Source organism: Thalassophryne amazonica, chromosome 16 (assembly GCF_902500255.1).
Source record: "Thalassophryne amazonica chromosome 16, fThaAma1.1, whole genome shotgun sequence".
NCBI classification, from domain to species: Eukaryota; Metazoa; Chordata; class Actinopteri; order Batrachoidiformes; family Batrachoididae; genus Thalassophryne; species Thalassophryne amazonica.
In genome coordinates, this window is record NC_047118.1 from 66633927 (window position 1) to 66654622 (window position 20696).

Genomic DNA, 20696 nt, shown 5'->3' on the forward strand with positions numbered 1-20696 from the left:
TTGGCAGCAGCAATTGAACCAGTTGAAGACCCCTAATGCTGGACTGCAGTAAATCAGAAAATAGAGCATTGCAATCATCCAATCTAGAAGAGATACCGTATTTTCCGGACTATAAGTCGCACCGGAGTATAAGTCGCACCAGCCACTTTATCCATTATAAAGAAAAACAAACCATAAATAAGTCGCACCGGAGTATAAGTCGCACCAGCCACTTTATCCATTATAAAGAAAAATAAACCATAAATAAGGTCCACTGGACTATAAGTCCCATGGACATACAGGTATGTTAACATGAAAAGTTCAGATGATAATATTGTGACGGCTACCGTTTTCGGATGCATATTTCACCAGTCGCAACTTGTAATCTGCAGAGTATGATTTTCTTTTTGGTGGCATTTTTTCGGGCCTTCTCCGTTGTCTTATGTTATTAGTAACGTTAAAATTTTTATTTTTCTATGGTAGTCAGAAGTCGCAGGAACAGTCACACAAGCCTCAAGTGCCCTCTCGTGAGCTGCATTTTACCTACGGATATGTTTGTATTTTGCGGACCACATTGCGAGCCGAACCATGCAGCGCCTACCTGCGCAGCTCATGACCTCCCAGCGGTGTCGATCCAGCTCCTTCCAAGTGGAGACGCTAATCCTCCGCCGTCGTTCAGTGCTCCCATGCAGCTCTCAGCGTCAACTCTGCTCACACTGATATCCAAGGGTTGAAGCTGTCTTGTTAGCCGTCCCGGAATAAACACCATGTTCGTCTGCTCTCAGCGTCAACTTAAACACTCTGCTCACATTGATATCCAAGGGTTGAAGCTGTTCTGTTCGCCAAGCCGGAATAACAGCAAGCACCGAGTTCGTCAGCTTCACACGCTGTGGGTGAGGTGAGGAATACGCATCCAAAGTTCTGTTCTCTGATTGGTTATCGCGACCAGCGTGAACTATAGGATGGCTGTCATACTACAGTGCCCATGATGCATTGCATTTCCTTTTCCGGTGGCCATTTTAAAACATAGATCGACTCTGTCACGTAAAATTGTTTTGTTACAGTAAATTAATTGAGATCCTACTGGTATATTTTTCATTTATAAGTCGCACCGGAGTATAGGTCGCACCCCCGGCCAAAACATGTAAAAAAGTGCGACTTATAGTCCGGAAAATACGGTAAATGCATGTATCAGAGTGTCAGCCATAGACAGGATGGGATGAATCTTCTCTATATTTTGCAGATGGAAGAAAGCAGTCCTAGTAATGTCTCTAATGTGGAGGTCAAAGGACAACGTAGGATCAAAAATTACCCCAAGGTTCCTCACTTTGTCCATATGATGTATAACACATGAGCCTAGGCTAAGCGTTAGCTGGTCAAATTGATGCCAATGTCTCACTGGCTCAAGAACCATCATTTCAGTCTTATCAGAGTTTAAAAGTAGGAAGTTACTAGACATCCTACTTCTCACTGATGCAAGGCAGTCTTATGAAGATTTTATGTGAATGAGAGTACCAGCAGTTATTGGCATGTACAATTGAGTATCATCAGCATAGCAATGAAAGGGTGCAGAATCTGGCTGCCTATCGAGTAAAATATGATGATCCACGGTATCAAATGCAGCTACTGCTGCTTCTCATTGAAAAGAGCCATCTGAGGTGGTTCGAGCATCTCGTCAGGATGCACCTTGGAGGTCTTCCAGGCACACCCAGTGGGGAAGAGACCTCAAGGAAGATCCAGGAGACACTCGAGGGGGTTATATTTTATGCTGGTTTGAGAATGCCTTGGTGTCCCCCAGGAAATGTTTGAGGACTTGACAGAGGATAGGAAAGTGTGGGTTGAGCTGCGTGGTCTACTGTCGCCGTAACCCACACCTGGATGAGCGTCAGAAAAAGAATGAATGAAGAGATGCTCAAGTATGCTACTCATGCCGACTTTTTTTGTTGTTGTTTGTTTAATAATTTACCATCATGCTTTTATCCAAAGTGAATAATACATTTATACATGAGTGCCTGGAGCCTCAGCAGTCTGCTGACCGGAGCTCCAGCAACAAATTGGACTTAAGTGTGTGTCTCAAACAGTTTGATACGTGGATTGGAATAACCGGTATTCAGTTCTCTGACCCTTCAGAGAACTGACCCTGCTTGACCCATCAGCCATGACCACCCAAATACAGCTCAGCATCTCTGTCCACAATTCTTATGGAGGCAGCAGGAGTGGTGACCAAGTGGTTAGTGCACTTGGTTTCAATGTAGAAGGTTCCCGGTTTAAACCTCACCCCTGCCACACTTCTCCATATGATGTGGAGTTGCGACAGGAAGGGCGTCTAGTGTTAAACTTGTGTCAAATCAACATGCAGATCCACCTCAGATCTGCTGTGGCGACCCCGAGTGAAAAACAAGGGAACAGCTGAAGGGACTTACTATCTCTATATTCTCTCTGTCTGTCTGTCTCTCTCTGTGTGATTGTGCATTGCAGTTTAAGATTTGCTCACTGGCGCCCTCTGTCTGTTTCCACACACAGCACACTAATGACTTTGCCCTGTACACCGAAGCCATTAAGTTTTTCAACCACCCTGAAAGCATGGTCCGCATTGCAGTCCGCACCATCACGCTCAACGTCTACAAAGGTGAGTGCCACGTACACGCATGCGCATGTTGTAACTGCACACGCACAATCACGCACATAGTCGGTGAATGCTGCAGCTGTTAACCGCCTTTGTTTGTTCTTTACTCTTGTTGCCGCTACGTATGATGCATGAGCATGACGAGCAGCTTACAGTTTGACAAATACACACCGTTAGCCTTCAGTGGCATTCTGGGCCATTTACAGGGATTATTTTAATACAAAGTTACGCTTTGGTGGCTAGTTTAAAAAGAGCGCAAGTACACTCTTGCTCAGAATTATTGACACCCCTAAATTTTAAGAACAGGACTTAAAATATGGCAAAAAATAAATGCAAGGGAAGCCGTTTTATAAATGTCCCAACGTTATTGTGTGGCAACAACAAATTTCATATTGTGAAATAAAAATAAACACACAAAATAGTAGCATGACACAGTTATTGGCAAACTTTCTGTTTCCTAGTTATTTATTAAGAAATATAAAAACATGTTCATAAAATGAATGAATAAAAGAAAAATAAAATAGTACATTACAGTGTGGTATCTAGTATACAAATGATGAATGTTTGTTTATGAAGCCTCGTTGAATATGTTCCAGCTTTCGCCTCATGAAATATTCGTACCATTGAAAGAATGTAAAAACATTCATTATTTGTTTCATATAACGGCTAAAATAGATCCTTGTCATTTGATATTTTATCTACTTCGCGTTGTGGTGTTTTAGACTCCGCGTCATGCATTCAAACCGTATAATGCACGGCTTTGAGTTTAATGTGCTTATACCATGGTCCCACACAGTGAGCTAACACACAAATATTTATTTAAGTTAACAGAACTTGATAAAAATGCGTAAGTATTTGGGACTATTTTATGCCAGTCTCAAGACATTTTGCCGCCGATGCGCTTACCGTGTCTGCGGGCTCGCGCTGCAGCGGGCCACTCACACCGCCCCCCTCTCTGCTTTGTGGAGCTGCGGCCAACTCTGGCAACAGGTCCAGAAACTATGCTCGCTGTTTTGATGTGGAGCACTCCGGCAGCCCGTAAGGATACTTCTTCTTTCCCGTCTTCAGTCTTGTCCAGTTCGTCCAATGTTAAATCTTTATGCCGTTGCTTTTGCTCTTCTTCTTGTCTGCTCTCCTCCTCTTTCCATTCCTCAAACATTTTATTTTGGTCAAAAATATTAAAATTCACTTGGAAATCCATGTTTTATCACATTTCTGTCATTCCCTTGTCAAAACACAGCTGATCTGCACCAACTGATTTGCGCGTTGCTATGGTGGCGACCAGAGCGGAGTGATTATAACAGTGACTTAACTCGCCGAGCTACGTGTGCGTATACAGTGGTCCCTCGCTATAACGCGGTTCACCTTTCGCGGCCTCGCAGTTTTGCAGATTTTTTTAGTGCAATTTTGCATGCTTTTTTTTTTTTTTTTAACAGCGCATTGTGTTCTGCGTCCTTATTAGGCGAGCCGGTCGCAGCACCGGTCGGCATCACCGTGATTGCTCTCACTGTCTCCGATGCGCTTACTGAGTCTGCGGGCTCGGTAAACGCAGCAGCGGCCCACTCACACCGCCCTCCTATCTGCTGTGCGGAGCTGCGCCAAATCTGGTAACAGGTCCAGAGACTACGCTCGCTGTTTTGATGCGGATGTTGACTGCAGCCGCAGAGCTCCGTGGCCACCGAGAGAGGACTTGGATCCTTTGCGGGTCCCGCATCCATACTTGCGGAGGCAGTGAGGGAAGGGAGAGTTCTGCGTGTGTCTGTTAATAATCTTCTCACCCAGAAGAAAAAAGAGAGTGTTTACACAGGAGAGAAAAGTGAGAAAATGTTAATGCCTGTTTGAGAAAAGTGTATAAAGTGTGTAGTGAGGGGTTTTACAGCCTTAAAACATCTATAATAATTGCAAAAAATAGCGCTGACTACTTCGCGGATTTCGCTTATCGCGGGTTATTTTTAGAACGTAACTCCCGCGATAAACGAGGGACCGCTGTACACGAAAATAATGCACGCCAGTTAGACATGGAATTCTCACTGACCATGGTATAATAATTCATAAACAGCAGAAAAGGGACTTACATTTTGGTGTTCCACTGCTGCTAAAGTCCAACATGAACTTTAAATAGGAGTCCAAATTGTGACGTGTAGTCCGGTGATGCTGTGCACTGACCTAATGCTTCCATTTAAAAAAAAGACTTCGTGTAGTTCCTCAGTCCAGAGAAAAATCACGTCAGCTTTTCATCCGAACAGCTCTTCATGCCTCCAGATGGCTTATAGCGCAGTAGATTTTGTGTGTGTGTGTGTGTGTGTGTTAGAAGAAGTAGCACCGTCAATTAGCTCTTTCAAATTGTCGTCCGTCAGCAACACAAACTCCGCCATGTTTGTGTTAAAGCTAAGCTCTGTCCCACTTGTGTGAATGTGCACGCTCACACAAGCAGGATGGCGCTGGTGGTGGTAGAACCGTGCTCTTCTTTTACTTTCAGCTGCTCCCGTTCGGGATCGACACAGCAGAAGCGGGCAATGGAACCAAATTACACTCTAAATGCAACAATGGGACGAATAACCAATGTCACGTGACATACAAAGCACCAATCAAATGACAAGGATCTACTCAGCCATTATATAAACAGCAAATAAAGAATTGCACTACCAATATGAAGACCAGGGTTTGATTCATATCAAGCTGGCTACTTGTGTCCTTGAACATGCACTTAATCTGCATCATCACAGTCCACCCAGCTGTAAATGGGTACCACCCTTTCACTGGGGAAGTAACCTGTGATGGACTGAGGTCCTGTCCAGGGGGAGTCATAGACTCTCATAGGCTAATCATTAGTACCAGTGAGCCTCAGGGCCGATATAGGACTGACTTCTTCTTCTTGTCCACCACTGCATTCAGGCACAGGCCGCACATGCAACACTTGAAATAATAGCCAAGTTCCAGCTGTTTGAACGTCTGCTAAACCTATCGGCACAGTTGCTCCATTTCAGGCTCTGTTGCCAGTTGCTGCCACTGGTGATACAGTGGGCAGGTTTGGCTTTTCTGCAAACATTTCACTTTTTTTTTCTGGGCGTACCATTGCATCTGCACACAGTCAGTGCAACGTCACTACAGCTATGTGTTTGTGCCCCTGTAACTGTTTGTTTGTTGCTGCACGTAATGCTGTGTACTTTCAAACTTCACTTTTTCGTTGTTTGTCTGGTCTGATTCTGTCACTCTGTACTGACTGAAGAAAGCCTCACAACAGCGATGTCATCACATGTACCTCTGCAAATGTTAATGTGAAGAGAAATGCCTGTATTTCTTGAATGCCACTTTCTGATGTTGGATATGTATTGCTGGTCGGGTCATTAGCCGTATGAAGGAATCTGTTGTGGAAGCATCAAATACAGCAAATGCAGCAATTACAGTGAGTGAGTTCTTTAACATCAGAAACTGTATAGTTCATCTATTCTGTTGAGCAGTTGACAACACTGCTGTGATGCACAACTCTCATTTCCTTGTAATATTTTTGGTGTAATTTTGAAGCAGTAAGTGGAAATGCCAACCCCCACTCCCCAGAGAGTCTCCTGACTCTGTGATGTTATTCTGATCTGCATTAAAATTTGAACTGAAACTATTCCAACAACATTTTCAGTAAATGCCATTATTTCAATATTATAAACATTGCTAATCCTGAATTTCAAAAAAATGTAAAACATCTCATGGGCTTGCCCAAACCTGGTTTCAATGCCACTTTAGAGACATCCTCTTTATTGTGTTTCATGTTGTAGCGGTAATAATAGTAATACAATTTATTCATATGGCACTTTTTCAGAAGATTTCAAAGTGATCTCCATAATAGAATTTCTCAATAAAAAGAAAGTTAAACAGGCAAAAATGCAAATGCTAAATTAAAAACATATTACAAATAGCATGAGATAAATTCATGCCCTAATGATAAGCAATAAGAAAAACATGCTATTGGTTTGTTGCCAATAAAACCAGCAGAAAAAATAAAGTGAATGGAGTTTTGACTTAATTGACTCAAATCCTGAGTAGAGTCTTGGTTATTCAGAACCATGAAGACCTCTTTTAAACTGTAAAAACTCCTTTTTGGGGGGATTCCAAAACTCTTTTAACTTACACTCACTGAAGTTTAGGTAAGTCTTCACCTTTTTGTTTTTTACTTTTTTGTTAAGGTGTAACTTAAACACTTTAAATATGACTGCTGTACCTGGGCGGGGGGGGGGGGCGGAGGGATGTGATTTTTAATCTGTATGCTGCACTGAAAATTTTATCTTAGATCTTTCATATCTGATACTTTCTGTTGCTTTTTCAGGACAAGTATTCCTATTAACTGCAATACAAACTACAAACCTGGCACAGGATGGGACACTTTATTTACACTGTATTACTACCGGCTACAGACACACAAAATGTTAAAACTTTTTGTTGCTTCATTGCAAGATAAGGCATGCCACGAGATAAGATGTGCTTGTAAAATTTGCACGTTACAGAGTGCTTTGTGAGGTTTGCCATTCTTTGCAGCTTGTGATTGTTCAGTACCTGCAGGGTCCGTCCCAACCTCCACCCGCCCACAGCCACCCCTTTACTCATATTAACCCTGTGTCTGTTTCCCCCTCTCCCCCTTCCTGTTCAACAACCACTTCTCCTCCTCTTGCTCTCCTTGTCTCTCTCCCTCCTCCCTCTGCACACCTCATCTGCCTAACTCCAGTTTCATGTAAGTTGGTTCCATTCATTCAGCCTTTATTTGGGGCTGGGTATCTGAACAACTTGCTTTCTTCTAGCTAAACCTTTAAGCTGAAGCTGACACCTATAAACAGGCATTGGTTAGCTAATTTCATACTGTAGGTACAGTTGCTGTTAAACTTATAAGATTGATTATACAAAAATCGGTGAAAGATTATTTGACAATGACCATGTCACGTGACATGGAGAGACAAGTTTATTGATCCCTAAAGAGCCAACTTTATTGAAAGACAACTATATTGATCCTTAAAAGGGCTGCCCTTTTAGGGATCAATAAAGTTGTCTGAATCTGACAGAGTGTGAACAGGTGTTGTTTGATACCCAGCCCTGTTACTTCCTAATGGTGTATTTGTTATAAATATATTAGGAGGAATATTCTGGCAATCCTTGTTGTTGTTCACACTGTATCACCTACATGAAAAGATGAAAGGAAATCTGTATGTATGATTGAATTCTTTTTTTGGGATAAATGTTCATTCACCCTCATGTTTTCTGAGCCGCACGTTGTTTTTCATTTTGGCGGCGATGTACATGATTGTGATCACTGTTTCTAAATGCTACAGTCTTGTAGTGAGGTTTATACAAAGTCACCCCTTTAAAAAAAAACTGGAGTGGTGGTTTGATTTTTGGACTGTAACATTATTTTCTTTATTCATTAAGCATTTGGGCCCGTATGCACGAAGCACCCTAAGACTAATAATAGCTCCTAGTAATGTTATTCTAAGAAAAATCTTAGAATTCCTCGAATTCTTAGACATTTCTCAGAATTTTCTCTTGGTAAGATTGAAGTTGTCCGCAAAGTACCTTAGGCCTTAAGCAGACAAGATGGCGGAAAAGACACAGAGGAAGCAGAGACATTCTCCATATGTAGGATGACAGTGAGTCAGTAACACGCTACCAGCTTGATCTGCGTAATTATTTTATGTTAATTTACTGTCTTAATGTATTTATAAATTGTTTAGGTTGTTATTATATTCACACATTAATATTATCATTATTTTTATTATTATTACTTCTGTTTTGTCATTTAGTTTTTAAATGGACAACAGAAATAAGTGTTTTCGCTTTCTTGTGTCATGCACGTATTTTTTACATATTTACAATTATGTACTTAGATTGAACTTATTAATAAATTCACACACCCACGCACCCTTTTAATATGTAGATAATCGGCACATGAATGAGATGTTCAAACATTTTCAAGCTGTGTAACAATTTATTTTGTGGTGAACTGTGTGGAATAATGAAACACGAGTGAGAGCTTTTGTCTTTTTGGCACTCTGCTGCTAGGAAGCGCACTTAATTTTCAGATAAAACAACACAGACGGTGAAGGGACAGCATCACCCAAGATACAGTTTTGACTTATGGTGACACATAACTCACTAAACCAATTGAACTACAAAAACACAATAAATCAAAAACGCTAACAACACTGTTAAACTAACATGGACCACAATAATAACATTTTAAACCCCAAAACATAGAACGCCCATAATTCATTGCAGCACAAGAATTTACAGGTTTAGCGACTGGCCTGACGAACACTCTAATTTTGCTGAGTATTGTCATCATGACATTAAATTATTTTCACGATTACGCATTTCTTAATGCAGTTATGTGATTGGTTTATTTTACTGTTCATCCATATGTAGAAGCAGAGAGTGCATTTATTTTTTTAATTTTTCCTTCCCTTTCTGTGACAACCAATCATAGCTCTTTCAGGATGACGTCATACTTGGCAGCGGGGTCAACCCCACCTTCTCATTAAGAGAGTTTCTGTCAACTCCTGGCCCAGACTTGCTCTCAGACACCTATTGAGTCTCTCTGAGGCTGGGAGTCCTTGCCAGGATATTTTAGGCTAAGTTAGGAGCTCTTTGAGTGGGCTTTGAGATGCACCGAGGATACCGTCCAAAGTCTATAAAATGTCAGAAAATGAGTGCATGTGCTTCTCAAGTAAATGTATCTTTTTTTACAAGCTCAACCTCTTATAAGTCACAAGGAATAGTATACAAATAATTAATGTTTATGAGTTCAATGGTATGAATATTTCATGAGGTGAAAGATGGAATGTTCCATTCAACGAGGCAAAGCCGAGTTGTATGGTACTTTCCAGCTTTGACCGTTAAATGTTCATTCCATTGAAAGAATGTAAAATCATTCATTACTTGTTTTGCTGTAACGGCTAAAACAGATGCTTGTCATTTGATGATTTCTAAACAACTCTAAAGGGACTTACATTTTGGTGTGCGTCACTTGTGGTTTGACGTCAACAGTCCAACACAAATTTTAAATAGGAGTCCAAAATTGTTCTCTGTCAACTTGGAAAAACAGTTCGATAGTTCAGAAATAATTTTGACGATGTAGTCCATGATGCTGTGCACTGACTTTATGAACTTCCAAAAAAAAAAAAAAGACTTCAGTCCAGCGAAAAATGGCATCAGAAATTAGTCCAGCTCTACATCCTAACTTCACATCCTCTTCATCCTAACAGCTCTTTCTGCCTCCAGACGGTTTACATCATTGTGGATTTGATTTTTTTTGTGTGTGTGTGTGTTAGAAGAATTAGCACGGTCAATTAGCTCCTTAAAATCATCGTCTGTCAGCTAAACAAACTCCGCCATGTTTAGTTAAATGCCGCCCTCACTAGTGGGCGGGGTCCACAGCGTACAGTGTTACAAAACGTATGGAACCAAATTTGCACACTAAATGCAACACAACTCAGATGGGACGAATAATCCATGTCACGTGACATATAAAACACCAATCAAATGACAAGGAGCCAGTCAGCCGTTATATAATAAGTTTTACTGCCTTGTTCATCTTCCTTGGTATAAAAGTTATAAATGTTGACTAAAAGGAAACTGTTTTACCTGTTTGTGCGGGTTTAGGTTTGTTTAAATTTTTTTTTCCCCCCTCTCACAAAAAATGGGTATTGGGTTAAAAAAAGATTCCCTAATGGGGTCTGAAAGCTGGTGTAATCTGTTATAAAAGTAACATTGCAGAACACTGAGAGCAATCTGGGAAAGTTAAAAAAAAACAAAAAACATGTTGCGATCCACAATACATGAATACTCGAATGTAATTTGTGCAGGTAGAGAATAATCTGCACAACTCAGCCACATGGGGTGTGCAGCCAGTACATTCTGAGTGCCGGTCCCAAGCCTGGATAAATGAGGAGGGTTGCGTCAGGAAGGGCATTCGGTGTAAAACAAGCCAAACCAACTATGCAGACTAAGAATCATATTCCATACCGGATCGGTCGTGGCCCGGGTTAACCGTGTCTGCCACCGGTGCTGGTGCCGGTGGAAATTGGCTACTGCTGGGCGAAGACGACGAAGAAGAGGAGGAGAACGTTTCCACAAACAGCGGGAGAAGAAAAAACTAGAAGGGTGGAAATGAGAGTGGGAACTTTGAATGTTGGTAGTATGACTGGTAAAGGGAGAGAGCTGGCTGATATGATGGAGAGGAGAAAGGTAGACATATTGGGCCTCATGTATCAACGTTGCGTACAGCGATATTTTAGCGTATATGGGGTGTAAACCAAAACGGCTGCGCTACTTGGCATTTATCAGTGTGGTCTTTGGCGTACGCTGCGCTGAAAATATACACCAGGTCGAGAGGTGGCGTAAATTATACACCAAAATGAACCAGCGCTGGAATCCACATAAAAATGAAGATGATCAACATGATAAACAGTGCCATTATACAAATCAATGCATATGTTACATAAATAACACTTTCCTGATTATACTACATAATAATCAATACAAATCCCGCTGTTGCGGGATTGTTATGGAGCACGATCCATGGCTACAGCGTTACTGCAAAGACAGCGTTGCTCGTCTTTTTCTCCAGACTTCCAGCCTGGAGCCAGAGCAGCGCTGAGCTTAACTTTATGTGGTGTGATCGTTGTAGACTATGAAATTGATAATAACTGTAGTTTCGTCATTCCCTTAATTCGCTCGTGCTGCTATCAGGTTTTGTCGTCTCTATTCGGTTGTCACAATAAAATAAATACAGAAATACATTTAACAAGTAAAGAAATCTGACAGATTAGGCGTGTCTTATTAATTGAGCGAGCAAATATCCACATGTCAAGAATTATTGACATGTGAAAAGAGAATACAGTGGTCCCTCGCTATAACGCCGTTCACCTGTCGTGGCCTCGGAGTCTCGCGGAGTTTTTAGTCCAATTTTGCATGCCTTTTTTTTTTTTACAGTGTTCTGTGTTCTGCGTATCTGTTTATAAGAATCTTGTTGCCAAGAAGAAAAAAGAGCGCCAACAACTACTCATAACTGTGTTTGTCACACGGACACAGACACCTGCTGCAGCCAGGTGTGAGTGGGAAAGGCGCGGCGTCAGGACGCAGAGGCTCGATCTGTGACATACTGGTCAGTCACTATTAATAATTTTTTATGCGTCCGACCTCGTTCGTTGATCGTTAAAATTAATTTGTTAGTTCTAAATGCCATCATAATTATTTATAGGAAAACGTTCTATTTTTATTTCTCAAACAAATGTTTGGGCCTGAAAAAAGTTTGGTATTATTTTCCTACTAAGGTTTGAACTTTGAGAGTGTTTACACACGAGAGAAAAGTGAGAAAATGTTCATGCCTGATTGAGAAAAGTGTATAAAGTGTGTAGTGAGGGGTTTTACAGCCGTAAAACGTCTATAATAATTGTAAAAAATAACGCTGACTACGTCGCGGTTTCACGTATTACGGGCTATTTTTTAGAACGTAACTCCAGCGATTAATGAGGGACCACTGTAACACTTTACTGATTATATACTACAAAGCAATTGATACGACAGCCGCTTTTGACGCTCTATTGGCACGCGTCGTGATTGGTGGAGTTCTTTTTCATTGCCGTCTTTCCGGCTTCACCAGAAGCCCCAGAAATGGGCAGGTGCGCACTGCTTGATACATGTCACGGCGACTTTGGTGTATTTCAAGTTTACGCCGTAAATTTACGCCACAAGTGCGCAACATTGATACATGAGGCCCATTGTGTGTGCAAGAGACCAAGTGGAAGGGAAGTAAGAGCAGGAGCATCGGTGGTGGGTACAAGTTGTTGTACCATGGTGAGGACAGGAAGAGAAATGGTGTTGGGGTCATTTTAAAGGAAGAGTATGTTAAAAGTGTGTTGGAGGTTAAGCGAGTGTCTGACAGGGTGATGAGTGTGAAGTTGGAAATTGAAGGGGTGACGATGAATGTCATCAGTCCATATGCCCCACAGGTAGGTTGTTAGATGGAGAAAGATTTCTGGAGTGTGTTAGATGAGGTGGTGGAGCGTGTGCCCCAGCATGAAAGAGTGGTGATAGGAGCGGTCTTCAGTGGGCATGTTGGTGAAGGGAACAGAGGTGATAAGGAAGTAATGGGTAGATATGGTATCAAGGATAGGAATGGGGAAGGACAGATGGTTGTTGATTTTGCAAAAAGGATGGAAATGGCTGTGGTGAATACCTACTTTAAGAAAAGGGAGGAGCACAGGGTAACATATAAGAGTGGAGGAAGGTGCACACAGGTGGACTACATTCTTTATAAGAGATGCAAGCTAAAGGAAATCAGAGACTGTAACGTGGTGGCAGGAGAGAGTGTCGTTAGAAAGCATAGGATGGTTGTTTGTAGGATGACTTTAGAGGTAAAGAAGAAGAAGAGAGTGAAAGCTTAACAAAGGATCAGATGGGGGAAGCTGAGGGAAGAAGACTGTGTGAAATTTAGCGAGCAGGTGAAAGAAGCACTGGTTGGAGGGGAAGCAATTTTGGACAACTGGAAAAGTACTGCAGATGTGGTGAGGGAGACAGTTAGGACAGTACTGGGTATGACATCTGGACAGTGGAAGGAAGACAAGGAGACTTGGTGGTGGAATGAAGAGGTCCAGGAAAGCATAAGGAGAAAGAGGTTGGCGAAAAAGTTTTGGGATAGTCGGAGAGATGAAGAAAGTAGACCGGAGTACAAGGAGATGCGGTGTAAGGCGAAAAGAGTGGCAAAAGCGAAGGAAAAGGCATTTTGCGAGCTGTACAAGAAGTTGAATAGTAAGGAAGGAGAAAAGGACTTGTACCGATTGGCCAGACAAAGGGACAGAGCTGGAAAGGATGTGCAGCAGGTTAGGGTGATAAAAGATGCACATGGCAGTGTGCTGACAAGTGAGAAGTGTGTGCTGAGAAGGTGGAGGGAATATTTTGAAGAGCTGATGAATAAAGAAAATGAGCGAGAGAAAGGCTGGATGATGTGGTGAGAGTAAATCAGGAAGTACAAGAGATTAGTAAGGAAGAAGTGAGGGCTGCTATGAAGAGGATGAAGAGTGGAAAGGAAGTTGGTACAGATGACATTCCAGTAGAGGCATGGAAATGTCTAGGAGAGATGGCAGTAGAGTTTCTAACCAGATTGTTTAATAAAATCTTGGAAAGTGAGAGGATGCCTGAGGACTGGAGACGAAGTGTGCTGGTTTCTATTTTCAAGAACAAGGGTGATGTGCAGAGCTGCAGTAACTACAGAGGCGTAAAGCTGATCAGCCACAGCATGAAGTTATGGGAAAGAGTAGTAGAAGCTAGGCTTAGAAAACAGGTGAAGATCTGTGATCAGCAATATGGTTTCATGCCGAGAAAGGGCACTACAGATGCAATGGTTGCCTTGAGAATACTGTTGGAGAAGTACAGAGAATGCCAGAAAGAGTTATATTGTGTGTTTGTGGACTTAGAAAAAGCTTATGATAGGGTGCCAAGAGAAGAGCTGTGGTATTGTTTGAGGAAGTCTGGAGTGGCAGAGAAGTATGTTAGGGTAGTGCAGAACATGTACAAGAATAGTGTGATAGCGGTGAGATGCGCAGTCAGAATGACAGAGCCATTCAAGGTGGAGGTGGGATTACACCAAGGATCAGCTCTGAGTCCTTTTTTGTTTGCTGTGGTGATACACAGGTTCACGGATGAGATCAGACAGGAGTCCCCATGGACTGTGATGTTTGCAGATGACATTGTGATTTGTAGTGAGAGTAGAGAGCAAGTTGTCTAGTCTGGAGAGGTGGAGATATGCTTTGGAGAGAAGGGGAATGAAAGTCAGTAGAAGCAAGACTGAGTACATGTGTGTGAATGGGAGGGAGCCCAGTGGAATAGTGCAGTTACAAGGAGTAGAAGTGGTGAAAGTAGATGAGTTTAAATATTTGGAGTCAACTGTTCAAAGTAATGGAGAGTGTGGTAGAGAGGTGAAGAAGATTTGTGATTTGTGACCGAAGAATATCAGCAAGAGTGAAGGGGAAAGTTTACAAGGCAGTAATGAGACCAGCTATGTTGTATGGCTTAGAGAGGGTGGCACTAACAAAAAGACAGGTGGCAGAGCTGAAAATGTTGAGAATCTCTTTGGGAGTGACAAGAATAGACAAGATTAGGAATGAACATATCAGAGGGACAGCTCAGGTGGGACGGTTTGGAGACAAAGTCAGAGAGGCGAAATTGAGATGGTTTGGACATGTGCAGGGGAGGGACCCAGGGTATATAGGGAAAAGGATGCTGACGATGGAGCCACCAGGCAGGAGGCGAAGAGGGAGGCCAAAGAGGAGGTTTATGGATGTGCTGAGGGAGGACATGCAGGTAGTTGGTGTGACAGAGGAAGATACAGAGGACAGGGTGAGATGGAAACGATTGATCTGCTATGGCGACCCCTAACGGGAACAGCCAAAAGACAAAGAAGAAGAAGAGAATAATCTGCATCTTTTACTTTAATTTTACACATGACCAAATGTTTTTAGACTGAGATACTGTATGTACCCTAAGACTGAATATTATTACTTGCTCACTTACAGCAAATCAGGTTTCTTTGTATTTAATGACAGCTTGCCTTAGGTTGGTGCAACTAATGATTGTTTTTATACAACCCCAATTCCAATGAAGATGGGACGTTGTGTAAAATGTAAATAAAAACAGAATACAATGATTTGCAAATCCTCTTCAACCTACAGTGAGGAAAATAAGTATTTGAACACCCTGCGATTTTGCAAGTTCTCCCACTTAGAAATCATGGAGGGTTCTGAAATTTTCATCTTAGGTGCATGTCCACTGTGAGAGACATAATCTAAAAAGAAAAAAAAATCTGGAAATCACAATGTATGATTTTTTTAAAACATTTATTTGTATGTTACTGCTGAAAATAAGTATTTGAACACCTACCAACCAGCACGAATTCTGGCTCACACAGACCTGTTAATTTTTTATTTAAGAAGCCCTCTTATTCTGCACTCTTTACCTGTATTAATTGCACCTGTTTGAACTTATTACCTGTATAAAAGACACCTGTTCATGCACTCAATCAATCACACGCCAACCTGTCCACCATGGCCAAGACCAAAGAGCTGTCTAAGGACACCAGGGACAAAACTGTAGACCTGAACAAGGCTGGGATGGACTACAGGACAACAGGCAAGCAGCTTGGTAGAAGACAACAACTGTTATGATTATTTATTAAAGCCTGGGGAGGCAGTACTCCGCAGAGCTGTCTGATAAGCAGATGGGGAAAACCGTCATGAAACAGCTCTGTGATGGCCTGGCAAGGATCGACGAAAACCAACTCCCTGGGAAATACAAGGTCTGGTGCTACCAATTTACGCTCTACCAGAGGGTAATGTGGCCCCTGAAAATGAGTGAGATCCCCTCATTGACCGTGACTAAGATGGATGGGAAAGCCAACTCATTCATCCGAAAGTGGTTGGGGCTGCCACGGTGCCTATCTGAAGCTGGCCTCTTTGGAAAAACCATGCTGCAGCTACCACAAAAGTCACTACAGCTGGGCTATATGCAAGAGAAACCCAGGTTGGTCCTCGAGCTTAGGGAGTCCACAGATAAGTCCGTAAGGAATGCCAATGCCAAGGTGCTGACGGGCCGCAAGTGGAATGCCCAGACCGAGGTCAACCAAGCCATCAGTTGGCTCCAACATCAGGAGATCATCGGCAGAGTCCAGGTAGGAAGGGCAGGCCTAGGATGGGGAGAGGCACCACGCTTCTGGTCCAAGGCCAACCGAAAGGAAAGGAAGGAGATGGTGGTGGCGGAGGTGATGAGGATGGAGGAAGATCGCTATAAGATCAAAGTCATGTTGCAGGGTCGGCAAGGAAGCTGGACAACCTGGGAGGGAATTACAAACAGGAACATCAGTTGGTCAGATGTGTGGAAGATCCCACAGGCAAGACTAAGTTTCCTCATCCGCTCATCCTACGACACGCTTCCCTGCCCTCGGAACCTCCACCAGTGGTTCGGAAGTGAAGAATGTTGTGCGCTCTGCAATGCCCCCAATGCAAGCCTCCAGCATATCTTGTCAGGCTGTAAGATCGCGCTCTCACAGGGCCGCTATAGATGGCGCCATGACCAAGTCCTGAGGAAGCTAGCCGAAATGCCGGAGGAGTGCCGACAATGAAGTAAAACACCACCACCTTCAGAGGACTTCACCACCTTTATTGCGGAGGGAGGGGTCAGGAGAAGCATCAGGCCAAGACAGACATCAAGGCCCTTCTCCCCTGACCAGGAATGGAGCATGAGGGTCGACCTTGACAGGAAGCTTCAGTTCCCCATGGAGATCACCACCACATCCCTCCGGCCAGACATAGTTGTGTGGTCAGCCAAGGCAAGAGCAGCGATCCTCATCGAGCTCACAGTACCTATGGAGGAGGGTATTGAGGCCGCCTTCAAACGTAAGAGGGCCAAGTACTCAGAGCTGGCTGCTGAGTGCCGGGAGGCTGGCTGGAAGACCACCATCTACCCAGTAGAGGTCAGGTGTCGAGGCTTCATTGGTTTGTCAACCACACGCCTCCTGAGGGACGTGGGACTCACCGGAGGAAGGCTCAGGAAGGTAACAAAGGACCTGGCAGAAGAGGCTGAAAAAGGGAGCTTTTGGCTGTGGCTCAGGAGGAAGGACAAAACGTGGGAGAAGAACACCTAACCCCAGACAACAGCCGCAGGGGAAAACAACTATCAGCTGCAGTGGGTGACAAGGAGACGTCCCTGTCACTGCTCCGCCACCAGGAGACGTACCAGAATTAAAGGAGCGAAACGTTGGTGAATTGTGGTTTCTGGCTGATGACCCTGCAGCTGACCCATGGGCACCGGAGGAGGTGCGACAGGCAGCAATGCCCAGCAGGTGTTAACATCTACCTGTATAATCCTATTAGAAAGTGGAAGAAACACAAGATGACTGTCAATCTCCCTTGGTCTGGGATTCCATGCAAGATCTCACTTTGTGGGGTAAGGATGAGTCTTAGAAAGCTCAGAACGACACAGGAGGACCTGGTCAATGACCCGAAGAGAGCTGGGACCACAGTCACAAAGATTACATTAGTAACACATGATGCTGTCATGTTTTAAAATCCTGCAGGGCAGCAAGGTCCCCCTGCTCAAGCCAGCACATGTCCAGCCCCGTTTGAAGTTCACCAGTGACCGTCTGGATGATCCAGAAAAGACATGGGAGAAGGTCATGTGGTCAGATGAGACCAGAATAAAGCTTTTTGGAATCAACTCCACTTACCATGTTTAGAGGATGAGAACAACCCCAAGAAAACCATCCCAACCGTGAAGCAAGGGGGTGGAAACATCATACTCTGGGGGTGCTCTTCTGCAAAGGGCACAGGGTGACTGCACTGTATTGAAGGGAGGATGGATGGGGTGATGTATTCCGAGATTTTGGCAAACAACTTCCTTCCCTCAGTAAGAGCATTGAGGATGGGTCATGGCTGGGTCTTCCAGCATGACAGTGACCCCAAACACAGCCAGGGCAATTAAGGAGGGGCTCCGTAAGAAGCATTTCAAGGTCCTGGAGTGGCCTGGCCAGTCTCCAGACCTGAACTCAATAGAAAATCTTTGGAGGGAGCTGAAACTCCAAACCTGAAAGATTTGGAGAAGATCTGTATGGATGAGTGGACCAAAATCCCTGCTGCACTGTGTGCAAACCTGATGAAAAACTACAAGAAACGTTTGACCTCTGTAATTGCAAACAAAGGCTACTGTACCAAATATTAACATTGATTTTCACAGGTGTTCAAATACTTATTTGCAGCAGTAATATATAAATAAATTATTTTAAAAAATCATACATTGTGATGTCCAGATTTTTTTTTTTTTTATATTCACAGTGGACGTGCACCTAAGATGAAAATTTCAGACCCCTCCATGATTTTTAAGTGGGAGAACTTGCAAAATTGCAGGGTGTTAAAATACTTATTTTCCTCACTGTATATTCAATTGAATACACCACAAAGACAAGATATTTAATGTTCAAACTGATAAACTTTGTTGTTTTTGTGCAAATGTTTGGTCATTTTGAAATGGATGCCTGGTCCACGTTTCAAAAAAGTTGGGATAGGGTAACATAAGACTGGGAAACATGATGAATGCTCAAAGAACACCTAATTGGAAACACATGAGTGTCATGATTGAATATAAAAGGAGCATCCCCAAAAGGCTCAGCCATTCACAAGCAAAGATGGGGTGATGATCATCACTTTGTGAACAACTGCACGAAAAAAATAGTCCAATAATTTAAGAACAATGTTTCTCAATGTTCAGCTGCAAGGAATTTAGGGATTCCAGCATCTACAGTCCATAATTTAATCAGAAGATTCAGAGAATCTGGAGAACTTTCTACACGTAAGCAGCAAGACCAAAAACCAACATTGAATGCCTGTGACCTTCGATCCTTCAGGCGGCACTGCATTAAAAACTGACATCATTGTGTAAAGTATCTTACCGCGTGGGCTCAGGAACACTTCAGAAAACAGTTTGTTGCTACATCCACAAGTGCAAGTTAGAACTCTACGATGCAAAGTGAAAGCCATACATCAACAACATCCAGAAACGCTGCCGCCTTCTCTGGGCCCGAGCTCATTTAAAATGGACAGATGCAAAGTGGAAAAGTGTGCTGTGGTCTGAGTCCACATTTCAATTTCAGTTTATTAAATTGTATAGCGCCAACTCACGACAAAGTCGCCCCAAGGCGCTTCACACAATTCACAACACAAATTAATCTAAAATCAAAGTTAAAAGCAAGAAAAGCGCAATAAAAAGATAAAACACAGAAGAATCAAAGGAAAATTACAAAGCAAACACAAACAAATTAAATTAATAAGACAGTGGGTCTTCAGTCTTGATTTAAAAGTCTCCTCCTTGTCAGACTGCCGAGTAACAGTAGGTAGATCGTTCCAAAGAGTCGGACCACGGTAGGAGAAGGCTCTATACCTGACAGACTTCTTGTTCATCCTCGGAACACACAGAAGCCCTGCGCCCTGCGAACGCAAGGGCCTCGTAGGTACGTAGGGCTTAACCAGGTCCACCAGGTAGGAAGGTGCCAGTCCATGAACAATTTTATAACCCAACAATAAAACATTAAAATCCGATCTGGCAGAAACCGGTAGCCAATGAAGGGATGCCAGAATGGGAGTAATGTGGTCAAACCTTCTATTTTGTGTCAAAAGTCTGGCAGCAGTATTCTGTACCAACTGAAGTCCTCGAATGCTAGACTGCGGCAGGGCAGAAAATAAAACATTACAATAATCCAATCTGGAAGAAATAAACGCATGTATCAAAGTTTCAGCATCAGCCATAGACAGGATGGCACGAATCCTCGCCACATTTCGCAGATGAAAGAAGGCAGTCCTCGTAATGTCTCTAATGTGGGGGCCAAAAGACAATGTAGGATCGACAAGTACTCCAAGATTCCTCACTTTGTCCGTATGATGCACAACACACGAACCAAAATTAAGTGCCAACTGGTCAAAATTTCAGTGGACTTTGTGTCTTCTGGACAAAAGAGGAAAAAGACCGTCCAGATTGTTACTAGCACAAAGTTCAAAAGCCAGCATCTGTGATGGTATGGGGGGGTGTGTGTGTTAGTGCCCATGGCATGGGCAACTTACACATCTGCGATGGCACCATCAATGCTGAAAGGTACATCCAGGTTTTGGAGCAACACATGCTGCCATCCAAGCAACATCTTTTTCAGGGACATCCCTGCTTATTTCAGCAAGACAATGTCAAGCCACATTCTGCACATGTTACAACAGCGTGGCTTCTTAGTAAAAGAGTGCGGATACTAGACTGGCCTGCCCGCAGTCCAGACCTGAAAATGTGTGGCACATTATGAAGCGCAAAATACAGCAACTGAGATCCCGGACTGTTGAACAACAGAAGTCGTACATCAAGCAAAAATGGGAAAGAATTCCACCTTCAAAGCTTCAACAATTAGTGTCCTCAGTTCCCAAAATCTTATTGAGTGTTATTAGAAGGAAAGGTGATGTAACACAGTGGTAAACATACCAAGTCCCATGTCCCAGCTTTTTTGAAATGTGTTGCAGGCATCCATTTCAAA

General features: G+C 43.0%; 1 protein-coding gene across 4 annotated transcripts in view; it reads left to right on the plus strand.

Annotated features, from left to right (window-relative positions):
* clec16a (C-type lectin domain containing 16A) overlaps nt 1–20696 on the plus strand; it is a 148120-nt gene that overhangs the window by 18367 nt on the left and 109057 nt on the right. For 3 of the 4 annotated variants that reach the window (XM_034189764.1, XM_034189767.1, XM_034189766.1), the window contains exons 5-6: nt 2503–2608; nt 7320–7325. In XM_034189764.1, coding sequence (XP_034045655.1) covers nt 2503–2608; nt 7320–7325 — 112 coding nt within the window. The remainder of the gene's footprint in view (nt 1–2502; nt 2609–7319; nt 7326–20696) is intronic. The other variant, XM_034189765.1, reaches the window with a different exon arrangement.